This window comes from Triturus cristatus, chromosome 6 (genome assembly GCF_964204655.1).
Source record: "Triturus cristatus chromosome 6, aTriCri1.1, whole genome shotgun sequence".
In the NCBI taxonomy this organism is placed as follows: domain Eukaryota; kingdom Metazoa; phylum Chordata; class Amphibia; order Caudata; family Salamandridae; genus Triturus; species Triturus cristatus.
In genome coordinates this window covers 63,939,081-63,952,038 of record NC_140589.1, presented here as the reverse complement: position 1 = coordinate 63,952,038, position 12,958 = coordinate 63,939,081, and the positions used below count along the sequence as shown (strand labels likewise).

The 12,958-nt window shown below is 51.0% G+C and overlaps 1 protein-coding gene across 1 annotated transcript in view; it reads left to right on the top strand.

Annotated features, from left to right (window-relative positions):
* Nucleotides 1-12,958, top strand: part of DNAH8 (dynein axonemal heavy chain 8) — a 13,985,216-nt gene that overhangs the window by 435,778 nt on the left and 13,536,480 nt on the right. The window contains exon 4 of the mRNA XM_085610239.1: nucleotides 10,321-10,405. Coding sequence (XP_085466365.1) covers nucleotides 10,321-10,405 — 85 coding nt within the window. The remainder of the gene's footprint in view (nucleotides 1-10,320; nucleotides 10,406-12,958) is intronic.

The following is a 12,958-nucleotide window of genomic DNA, read 5'->3' as shown; positions in this document are numbered from 1 at the left end:
GTGCCGGTGGGCCAGAGCCAGCTGTAGCCTCCGAAGACAGTGTCTGGTCCCACTCCTGGGCATAAAGCCACATTGATCAGGGTGAACCAGCAGGGACAGATATGGCTTCAGTTGCTGAGAGAGTATGGCAGCATACAACTTAATCTCCGTGTTGATAAGGGAGATGGGGCGATAGTCCGCTCAGTGACGGGAAGGCGGCTGGGATTTCGGTAGGACCACGATGGTGGCGATGTCCGTCTCGGATGGGAAGGAACCTTTCTCCAAATAGATCGGCCAAGCGGGGTACAAGAGTCTCCCGATACAACGCATAGTATTCTTGAGGAAGGCCATCTGGGCCCGGGGTCTTGCCCGACGAGACGAGGGAAATTGCTGCGTCAATTTCTTCTCGAGAAATAGGGCAGTCTAGGTCCTTCTGAGCGATGGGATTCAGCCGAGGGAGACACATGTGTCCTTGCTCGAGGAAGGCTGAGAGGGATATACCAGGGGTCCGTGCCGCGTTGGTAATAGCTGGCAAAGATGCGGGCCCTCAGCAGTGGAGCGCTGTGCACTGCACTCTCGTTGTCCACTACCTCCAGGATAATGCGGTTGGCTCTGGGATATGTGGACAGGCGATGCAGGATCGTACCATTATTATCTCCCCAGCCGTATACTCTTGCCACTGACGATCTCCAAAGGAGCTTAGCGGCATCTAGGGATAACTGCCTGATCTCGGCCCGAAGATGGGTGAGTTGTTGGACCTGGACCGCGTCGTCGGACAGGGAAAGGGATTGCTCAAGGCAGAGCGCCTGCGCCTCCCGCGAGGTAATTTCCTGCAGCTGCGCCTGTCTCTGACTCCTAAGCTGACCCTTTGCAACACCCCGAATGGTAGCCTTCCCTGCCTCCCATAAGGTACCTGGGGAAGCCACCGAGCCATCGTTGGTAAGGAAGTATTGCTTGATTTCCATCCCCACCACCTTTTTGAATTCTCTATCCTGGAAGAACCAGGCATTCATTCTCCATGTTTGGCGGGCAGAGGGGGGGGAAACCCTGTACTAAGAAGCACTGGGGAGTGGTCAGAAATCCCCCTAGGAAGGATCTGGACATCTACAATCCCAGAGCAGTCAACTGAGGGGACAAAAATCGCATCTATGCGTGCCTGTGTGTGGTGCGCTGCAGAGGTGTTGGGAAATTGGGCGGTAAGGGGGTGCCAGATGCGCCACGCATAACATAAGCCCAGAGACTCGGACCAGCTCCGTAGCTGTTTCGCCTGCGCCAGTCTAGTGGTGGAGGGAGGGCCCGTCGTATCAACGGCCGTAAAGGAGAGCGCATTAAAGTCACCCTCAATGACAGTAGGTCCCAGAGGCAAAGCATTCAGGAGGGCCGCAGTGTGTTTAAGGGTAACTGCCAGCATCGAGGGGTGGGGGAGTAGATGGACATAAGGTTGAGGGGGGAGCCGGCCAGCAAGCCGCAAAGGGTCGCCTATAAGCCATGAGGGTCGTGAAAGACCTGTGTGAGTACAAATGGCAGGGTGGGTTTTAGGAGGATAACCACCCCTCCGGAACCCCTAGAGAAGCCTGAATGCCACACTGTCGTACCCGTAGCGTGCCAGGAAGGGACAACAGTTACCCATCAGGTGCGTTTCTTGAAGTAAGAGGACGTCTACGCTAAGGCGCAGCGCATAGTGCAGGTCTGCCGTTCGTTTAACCCAGTCCAAGAGACCATTAACATTCCACGATAAAGCGTGAAGGGATGCCCTAGGAATAATTGTGTCAGTCATGGCGGGCGGAACATGGATCTGGGTCGTACATCCCTACAGGGACGTGGGAGCGCACGTGGGAGCCTGTTGGCTCAGCATGAGGTGATCTGTGGTAGCTGAAATGAAAAACAGTAAAATCAACAACAACCTAAGGAAAAACCAGTACCAAACTTTCCCCCCTCACCCCTCCCTACACTTCAGGAATGGAAGTATCTGTCGACCCCCCCATTGTAACAGTAACCAAACTAAAATGCTCGGGTTAGTTGCGTGGAGGACCCCTCCATGTGGACGGATGAACCGTGATTCGGCCAATGGAACTAGGAGGTGAGCGTGAAACTCTACCAATGTTCAAGATCTTCGTCAGGAGAGAATCCCACCTAGTGACCGAGAAGCAGCAGACCTAGCTCAGTGAGACCTCAGAGAGTGGGAGTATGGGAGAGGACCGAGTCAAGCCTGGGGGAACCCCTCCGGGTCGGCAATGAGGATATCCCCGGTAGCTCGTCAACAGATCGGTGCCTGGTACGGTGTGGAGAGCCTGATTGGCTGGACGAGTCATGGAGTCCATGGGTTGCCATGCTTGGGGACCTGGATGCTGCTGCCTGAGACCGGTGCCCCCTGCGGGAGTGCGTGCGCCATCGGCGCCCCGGCAACCGCGGCCTCACGGGTTGGGAACCCGCGGGGCCCGGGGAAGGGTCCCGCCTCTGGCGGAGGGTACGTTCTTCCGTCAGCCATGTCCATGCCGCCTGGGGTGTGTCGAAAAATTGAGGTTTGTTTTGAAAGATGACCTGGAGGCGTGCAGGGAACTGAAGCTGGTATTGTAGGCCCAGGGCGCGGAATTTCTTTTTAACGTCCGTGTAAGAACGACTGAGATGTTGCACCTCCCTGGTGTAGTCCGGGAATACCATAACAGTATGGTTTTGGAATCTGAGGGTACCATGGGCCCGGGCCGCCCGCAGAATGGCATCCCGGTCTTTAAAATTAAGGATTTTCAGTATGATGGGGCGAGATGGAGCCGCCTGGGAGCGAGAGAACGGTGAGCTCTCTCAACCACGAACCAGGGAGAGAGAGCATCCTTGGGCATCCATGATGTAAACCAGGCCTCGAAGAAGGCAGCTACTGGATTCGACTCGACCCCTTCGGGAAACCCCACCAGGCGGAGATTATTGCGACATGTGCGATTTTCAGCATCATCAGCACGCCGGTGGAGTTCCTTGGTGTGGTTGCGGAGGTGAGCTACCTGTTCCTTCAAGTGTGAGATGTCGTCCTCCGCTGTGGATATACGGGATTCGGCCTCCGCGAGTCGCGCGGTGGCCTTGCGGAGGTCTTGGAGGAGGGAGACGTCCACCTTGATATCTCTGATCTTCCCCTCAACGGACGCCTGTGAGGCACTGATTTCCTGAAGAATAGTATTCAGATCCCTGTGCTGGGGTGGGGGGGGGGGGCCCGGCCGCCTGCCCTAGGGGGTCCGGGTCGGAGGTGGTGAACCGGTCCATCTTTGTCTGAGTGGGGGCCTGTGTGGGCTTGAGGCCCTTGTCCCTTCCCATAGTTGCCGGGCAATCCTACCGCCGCCGAGAGTTCGGTAACCAGGCCGAGGGACCCGGGACCGTAAACACCCCCCACCAGGGCTAAGAACCCTCACCAGTCCGAAAGACCCTCCGGTGGAGCCAGAGGGTTACCTGGGAAGGCGTGCAGCAAGTAGGGACCAGAACCAGCGGCCGGGCCAAGCGCCCCACGGCCCAGTCCGCAGGGCCAGATATGGTGACGGGCACGCTGGTAAGGCGCTGGTGGATGCGGGGCGGAGCCTCCCAGTGGCGGAGACTGATGACCAGCAGATCAGCAACTCAGGAGGGGCTCCGTGCGTGGGCTAGCCCGACCCCACCTCCATGGAACGCCAGGCAGTCAGTCGTGGGGCGTGACGTCCCTGCACCTCCCGTATGTCGCCAAGGCAGTGAAGAAGGTTGTGGCCAGAGGGAAGCAACACCGGCGGGCAGGGTGGGAACTCCAGGGCAGGCACCCGCCAGATGCTGTGCCCAGTTGTCGCCGATGGCACTGCGGGGACGGATCCCCGAGGAGCAGGGGGCCCCGTATCCAAAATGCGGTGTCAACCAAACACCCCAGGGCCCCACCGGGGAGCTCAGAAGGAGCCACACAGGACCTGGGGTACCCCAGAGGGCAGGAGGAGGGGGGTGCCGATACCAATCCCCCCCCAACCCGCTGCTCGATGATGCAGCTGAACCCCCAGGCCCACACCCCGCTCACCGGCAAGGACGGATGGTCGGCCTCTGAGGAGTCCACGAGCCGCTGGGCCACAGGGAGTTCGCCCCTCCAGGGAATCAGCGTGGGCCCGGACCAGGGCAGATGTCGGCAGACAACTCTTGAGGAGGAAGGTGGGGGAAGTGGCACCCGCTGCCCGGGGGGGCCCCCAGCAGCCGTCCCGGACCCCCGCCGGGACTCACCCGCTCCACAGGCACCGGAGCAGCGGCCTCCGAGTCCTCCGCTGATCTCCCTGTTACAGTGGGAGTGCGGCCTTTATCTCTCACCCGCGCTGCCCGATGTGGCAGCCGAGGCCGCCACAGCGCTGTTGCAAGTCGCGTCCGGGCCGCCGAAGCTCCTCACTCACAGGGCCGCCCCCGCCAGCACCGACTGCGTCTCCCCAGGACGTGCGGCCAAGGTGCACCCCTCACCACAGCAGCACATGCGGATCCGGGAAGGGCACCTGAGAGGCATCCAGCGCCATAATCACTGGAGAGGGGCCGCCATTTTGCGAGCGAGGCGCGATGCCCTGGTTTTCGGCAGCAGGACGGCTCAGCGAAGCTCCAAAAGTCCAGGTGCAGCCAGAGCTGATCCGCAACATGCCCAGCAAAGTACACCGCTGGATGGCTCAATTCAGGTAAGGATAATGGGCGGATGGCGGAGGGGTCCTGGAGCACTCTTAAAGTGCGTCCACCATCTTGGCTTAGCAAGCCATGCCTCCAGGATTCGCAAAAGTTATTGCAAATCCTACATACATAGGGTTTCGCGATTCTTAAAGTGATTCGCAAAAAATCGCTATTTGAGAATCACAAATGGGCATTTTCATACAAATGGCCCTAAATCATTTTAATCCCTCCAATACATTTGGTTTGAGTTCGCACTATATAAAACTTGCTGCATTTCTTTTCTAAATGTGGGGCTGATGGTTTGCCTTTTGAAAGAATATATGTTAAATGCAGCCTATGACGGACGCTGTGATCAGGGGAGCAACTTGTCCTGAACTTCGGGGGGCTAACACTCCCAGCCAGGGCTGGCCCTAGCACTGGTCGCACATGGTGCAACGGTCTTTTTTGGCACCCCCTCCCCATTTCCTCCCTCTCCATGAATTCCCTCACTACCACTCACCAACAATGCACCTCATCTCTCTATAGCAACTTTCTGACAAACATTTCATTTTTTAATAGCGCTGCTCCTAGTTTACTCTCACTCAGTTCTGTGATCTGCATGATACATATTCTTTGTAGCAGGCACATTAACCCTCTGCGCTGTATAGGTGGCAGGAGTGCCCATGTGAGTGCACGGTGAGTGATGCAACAGTGTGAGGGTAGGGTAAGAGGAGTGACTGCAGGATGAGTGAGGTGACCATATGAATTTGGGTGCGGATGTAAGTGCAGAGTGGGACGAATTAATGCATGGTTAGTGATGGGCTTGTTTGAGTGAGATTTCCGGGCAGTGAGGGGCACAGGTGAGTGAAATATCACATAAGTGCAGGGTGAGTAGTCTGCTCCTGTGACTGCAGAGTGAGGTACAGGGTGAACAGCGCAAGTGTATTGTGAGTGCAGAGTGATCACTATGAGTGCAGGTTGAGCGGGTGAATGGTGTGAGTGCATTGTGATCACTGTGAGTGCAGGGTGAGCAGGAAAGTGAAGGGCGAGAATGAGGAGTGAGTTGTCTGAATGTAAGGTGCATTCCCAGACACAGACAGTATATGATCTGAAGGTGTGTGTATATGTGGTAGAAGACTGTAGGAGAAGGTGAGTGAAAATGTGTGAGAGAACGTTTGTCAGTGTCTATACATTCAATGGAAATATAGTAATGGCACATTGTGTAAAGTACAAAAGCTGAACAAAAATACCCACGGCCCCTGGAATCCTACAGCAGAGGAAAGCACCAAATTATGCAGCAGTGTTGGCTAAATTATGGAACAAGAATAGGCAAATTATGTGGGATAATACAGCACAAGCTTTCATAGTGTTACTTCATTCTTATATAATTTTTTTATACATGGTAATCCTGTCTGCGCAAATATTTCACCTTCTTACAACCGGTATAGAAACCAAATACAGACATAAGCAACTGAAAGATGTCCAGCCAACCTGTGTGAAGGGCCTTCCATGCACGCAAACATATGTCTCTACTTTCTTTTAGTAACTTTTGATATTTTGAATTGTTTAAGCTAGAAATCTACAGATTTATGTTCCAGATGATGGATTATGTGGCTAATCCATAATTTTGCAAATATAAAGCATAATTCCAGTGGCCTTGGTAATACCTTGTACTTGTGATGTTGCAATGGAACCTTTTAGTCTGTGATAATGTAATGTATGCATGCTACCCTGAAAACTATGGTAAGAGCTATTCCTTCTGGTGGTGGGTTATATAACGCAGGAACTACTGGATGAGGCTGAAAAACAGGTAGGCTTTAGTGCTGCTGGCGCCCAGTATGACAATTGTTTTGTCAGCCCCTAACTGGCCACTTTCTCCAGGAATTCCCTTACTACCATCCTCCAACAGTACCCTTCACATCTCCAAAGCTTCTCTCTGGCATACATTTATTTTGTATAGGTCTACTCATTGTTCACTCACAGTCAGTTCTGTGATCATGGTACATGTCAGTCACACGTTCTTTGTGGGTTCCAGCCGGAGCATTAATCACTGTCATTATCTGGACATTTTTAATGTTGCCTCAAGAATGATGGCCACCCAAGGAAACTAGCAGCACCCACTTTCAAACTCAAAATTTATTGCAAAAACACAGTGACCCCACACACCTCACAAGGTCAGTGCCAGGTGCGACTGCATAAACGTCCTAAAGCTGGCCCTGATTGAACACACGCGCGGCAACGGTATTTATCCATGCTGTGTTATGTGAAACAAAGAAAACATTAAAAAATCAGTAATGAGCTTTTGAATAACAGCACTATTCACCAACGTCTTCATGCTGGTCAGTTCATGGAACCAGCTCCCAGTCCGATGGGAAAACATAACAATTTAACTATCTTAATTTTAGCAGCATTGACCAGAGAGAGGCATTTGTACAGCACACTTTCAAAAATGTAAGTGAAAAGCAGCCCCGATCCTACATTGTGAACAGGCGTGCAACGCCTATAGGACTCAAAGGGCTTCAGCCCCCCCCTCGTCCTTCACCCGCCGTGTGTGCCAGCCCGGGCTGAGACAGCTTCCCGGGCACACACAAACAGTACTTGAGCTGCCAGCAGCACCGAGTACTTCACAGGGTTTTAAAAGGCCATTCTCGTCTTAATGAGGCTTTGTTGTTTTTTCACCCCTTCTTAGAGCCCATGCATCTCCACTTTGCCTATTGCTGGAAGAATTAGCCCCCGACGCATTCCACAGGCCCATGGCAAGAGTAACCTGAAAGTCGGGCCTGTGCCGTAATACCACTGCACTTCAAAGTTGAGAAAAGATCAAACCTTTAACGGCGCTCAAATTTAAAGGCCGGGGCTGGTGCACGCTTTGCAAGAGTCTGTGCGCGCTGGTGAAATGCACAGTGTGCGCGCAGATTACAGGGAACGATGGTGGTGATCCCAAAAAAAGGTAATTTCAAGGTCTGTCGATTGTGGGTGATGCAGGCCCATATCGTTGTTGTATATCAAGGCAAAAGTGCTGCCATGGGCACTGGCGACCAGATCCTGTGGTTATCTCCACACTGGTGCATCCAGACCAATTGGGGTTCATGCTGCATAGGGGCACGCGGCTTAACTTATGAAGACTGTATAGGGTGCTGCACTAGAGAAGAATGAAACACACTGAAGAGGTGGTGCTCCTCTCCCTGGATGCGCAAATGGCATTCAACAGTATTGAATGGCAGTTAATGTTCGCAGCTCTGTACTGATTGGGCTTCGGACCCAGCTTCTGTGCGTGGGTAAAGCTCCTGTATCAAGACCCGCATGCTAGGGTAAGAGTTAACAGAGAGGTATCTCGCCCATTCCCACTCAGAAAGGGCACGAGGCAGGGCTGCTCGCTTTCTAAGATGATTTTTGCCCTGGCACTAGAGCCCGTGGCAGCCTGAGTCCGCAACGATCCAACAATATCGGGCATACAGGGTGGAGGCGATTGGGAGGACAGAATATCCCCGTATGCAGATGACATACTCCTATATTTGGTTAACCCATACTGGTCAGTACATAGGGTTCTGCATATATTCCAATTATTCGGTAGTTACTCAGGGTATACGATAACCTGGAACAAGTCCCTTATCTTACTCTTGACGGGTGACATCCCTCAGAGACTGACAGATACAACACCACTAGTATTCAAAAACAAGTTTACATACCTGGGTCTTAAGATATCCACGGGAGAGGAGGACTTCTTACCCGATAATCTGTATCCTCAGATACAGCGACTAAAGAACTACATGGAATGATGGTGAAAACAATCGGTGTCCTTGATGGGCAGGGCAGTGATCTTAAAAATGATGTCTGTACCTAGGCTACTCTACGCCTTACAAAATACCCTATACAAAAACCTAGGACAGCGTTTCAGGGTATCGATAGAGAACTGCGAAAACTCCTATGAGACAGATGTTGCTCCAGAATAACACTTTGTAAACTCCAGCAGGTTATAAGAAGGAGAGCTCACAGTTCCAGACATTCAATATTACTATTGGGCCTCATAACTGATTGTAGTAAATGAATGGGCATTCACCGAACGCAGTGATCTGGCCTTTCGAGCACATCATTGGGCTATGTTAGAAAGGGGCTATCTAGCAGCACTATACTGTAGAAGTAGAGAAAAACAGCTCCCACCACAAATACAGACAGTAGTGTGAGCTTGGCGTGAAACGTCCAAACACATAGGCTGGGAAGGAAAGCTGACGGGAAGACTCCACTGTGGGATAGTGACCATTTGAGGGATGTGGGGGCCCTAAAGGATTTAAAAAGTGATAATTGTTGGGGATTGAATGCTTGGGAGATATTTGGAGGGAAAGGCACAGCTCACCTTCGAAAACCAAAAAATCTAATACGAAATGGCAGACACAGAAAGATTCAAGTATATACAACTTGGCCACACTGAGTCTACGCCAACATATTAGGGAAGAGGAAACTCTGCCAGACCTCTCACCATTGGAAGACAGACTATTCATGGATCCAATGGTAACCAGAGCCACCTCACTAACGTATAAGAAAATCATGTACAACTCACCTAATCCGATAGACTCTCTGAGAACGGCTTGGAAAATGGAGCTAGGAGTTCTAGAAGAAGACGACTGGGAGGAGGTAGTAGAAAGTCTGAGGGAATTAGCTATAAGGGCCCGATTCCGTCTCCTTCAGCTACTTATTCTCCACAGGTTAAAAACACTGTCATACCGATTGGGCCATTGTATATCTAAATACTGTGCAAGGGGGTATGGTGAAATAGGCTCCTTCTTTCATATTATTTGGGAGTGTAGCTTCATCCTTAACTTCTGGAAGGAAGTGACGCGAGTCATGTCTGAAGAAACCGAATTAGAGATCCCAGGAGAGCCACCATGGCTACTGCTATGTGTGACTGGTGAGGTAAGATGGCCCAAATATACAACCATATGGCTTAAAGTAGTGGCAATAGTGGCAAAAAGAAACATAGCCAAAAAGTGGGGGTGAGTCGACCACCAGACCTATTGGAATGGGAAGAAGACTTGGATTGGTGTTCAGGGGTTGAGAAAGTAACATACAAAGCAAGAGGATGCCCAAGAAAATGAGACAAGATTTTGGGATGGCGGAGGACATACAGGGGACACTGAGATGGGGGTTGGGGGAGGTTAGGGGAAAGAGCAGAGTATGTTTGAAAGCCTATATTCATAGTCGCCACAACAGTTCCGGACTACACGAGGGTGGAAATCAACCACTGAATTTAGAAGTTAATTGACGGAAAATATGTGTACTGCTTTGCATTATCTGTGTATGTAAAGATGTCTTGAATGATTGTTAATAAAAAGATCTTTAAAAAAACAAAGAAACTTAATTTGGTTTTGGTTTTCTCTCCCGATATGTTGACTTGCCTAAAAATATATATTGAGGTTTGAGGCAGTTAAAATAATGCTGCATTTTGTTCCATGGGTAATGTGTTCTCTTCCACTCTTTTCTCGTTGTTTATCACTATCCTCTACATTGTAGTTATTTTTTGTATAGTTGATTGATGAGTTATATTGCTCAATTGTTGAAAAAGACATAGTTTAAAAAAAAGAAATTTAAGTCTGAATGTGTCAATTGGAATTTTGTGTTTGTACATGGCTTTGAGATCTTAAGACTGAACTGATGATGACAGACTAGCTATATAAAGAGTGGAAGAACATAGTTTAGAAGATATTGATGAATTATTTTTTGTCTTAACAGCTTCAGCCTTTTGATGATTTTTTTGACAAGGGTGGCAAGCGAACTCTTCAGTTTTTCTACCAAGAAGCTGAGGCACCAGGAATTGGTAAGCGTTGCCTATTTTAGCAAGATATTTAATGCAATTGAGTTTTAGATAGGTCATATTGTAGGAGAGTAGGGTCTGCTTTCTATGTTCACCCCCACTTTTTGCTTTTGCTTTACTGGTTTTCGACTTAGATGTGGCTGTGGGCCTGCTAATCAGACCCACAGCCCTGCTGTTCTCTCTCTAAATTGATACTATGTACTTTAGGTGCATAACCCATTTGGATAGGATCACCTTATTGGCCCCTGTACAGTGTACCCTAGGTACCCAGGGCATAGGTGTACCCTAGGCCTACCAGGGGCTGCAGCATGTATTATGCCACCCCTGGCCTGGCCTTCCATTGTGACACAACTGGCTGATCACTCAGCTGGGGCAAGGTCGTGTAATCACCCCTTGCTTAGGTGTAGTATTCCTATACCTATCTTACATATAGACACATGTGTACCTATCAGCCACTCCTATGGCAGGCCTTAACAATCCTGGAGGCAGAGTGCTTGGTAACATGTGAGATGGTGCTCTAGCATGAGCTGAGCCTGTCTGCAGCTTTCGGAACCATGTCCTTATAGCTGTTCTATGATATAGCCTACCATATACTCTTAAAGTGCCTTATAATCTTAAACGGTTATGGTAACTATGGTTTGGCTTTATCGAAACATGTCGTGTAAGGTGTCTAACACTGTGGAATAATACCCCCATACCATTTCTGGACATGAGGATATTATTCCCCCCTTCTAGAGGGAAAGACATGTTGAAATCATACTTTACTGTTAGCCTCTGACCAAAGCCTCAGCATCACAAAATGGATGCTGCTGCCACGACACAAGTCTGACCTCCTGCTGCTGGGAGTGATCCCAGCCAGGGAGGCCTGGACAATAGGTTTCCTTCTTGGGGAGGTGCTAGCACCTCCCCAGACAGCCTTTAGTGTATTGGGGCAGGGTGGGCTGAAAGGAATGAGACATGCCTGGGGCACACAAGGTGTTCCTTGCATAGTCCAGTTCAAACCGGCGCTGGGGCACTCCAGCCCCAGCTCTGGCGCGAAACTGGACAAAGGGAAGTGGGTGTAACCACCCCCTCCCAGGTCCCACCCATAAGGCGTGACCTAGCAGGTATCCCAGCCCCCCAGATTAGTATAAGAGTGGGAGTTGGGCCTCAAGATTTTAGATTATCCTGAACTTGCAACTTGAACAGAAACTCTGGACCTTCGACATTCGACGAAAGAAGAAGACTGAAGAATCTCCCTTGTGGCCAAGGAGTGGCTACCCTGTGCAAACAGGCACCATCAAGAGACTACCCTTTGCTTTGCTAAAGTTCTATGAGGGACCGACTGCAGAGCCCGACCAGAGCCTTGACTTCCAGACTTCTCCGACCCTGATCCACATCCACAGCAGAGCTGAGATCCGTGGAGGCGACGAGAGACGTGGGACCGGCTACCTGGGGAAAGTGGCTAGTATCTTCAAGCGCAGCTTCTGAGGCACCCTCGAAGTTGTGCACCGGGGATTGAGAAGCCCCACCCCCAAGCACCATCTGCACCGAAGACCAGCCCCCCACACTCCACGAGTCCTGCGTGGGGACCGTCTGCATTTTCCTGCTTGCCGCGTCTGTCCGGTTGCTTGCCCGCTGGCTAGTGGCCTTTGTGACGACGCATCCTGTAATCTTCACCGCTGGTTTGGCTCCTCCAGATTGGCTCCTGCTTCTTTGAAAAAGAGAAGCACCCCAGACCTTCCTGGTCTGCACCAGAAGCAAGTCCTCCGTTCTTCGTGGGTTCCGCTTGCCAAGGCTTGGTGAGTCCTAGTCCAACTTCGACGACGCCGACAGCAAGAGCCTTCGTGGGACAGCTCGCCTCCTGGTCCTGGTCGTCCTCGACGTTCCCTGGTCCTCGTGGCTGCAGCGACAAGCTTCACCTTCACCTGCAATCTTCGCGACATCACCTGGTTCCTTCCTGGTTCCACGTGGTCACTAGCCAGTGACCACGACTCTGTCCCTTCTGCTTGCAGGTCTCCTCTCTTCTTGATCCCAGCCTTGGGATCCACCGGACACTCTTCACTGACTGCCTGTCAGCATCTTTCCTTCAGGCATCCATAGAAGTCCACGACGAAACCCGACGCAAGTTCACACCTATGCACCCGCTGCCTGTGGGCTAGGTAACTTGGGTACTTCGGTGCTCACAAGGGTAGTGACTATCCTAGGGTCTAGTTTCCGAGTCTCGACTCTCTAGCTGCTTTAGAAGTGTCCTTAAACTGTAAATTTCTAACAACTACTATTTCTATCAACTTTTACGCATTACGCGTGAGTGTTTCCACTCTGCACCTGAATCCCGTGGGCCTCCCACTTCCTAACTGTTGCTAGTGTAGTGTAGCCCCAGCGATTCCCTAGGCCTATCCTATTCCGTGACAGTGGTCCTTATACCACTTACTTATTATATGGTTTGCGTGGCCCCTAGGGCCTAACTGTATTACTTACCTGTGTGACTTAATGTATGCATAAATAAGACTGTGTTGTACTTACCTCTAATCTCATAAAGAGTGCTGAGGGTTTGACTAGAATAAATACACTTTA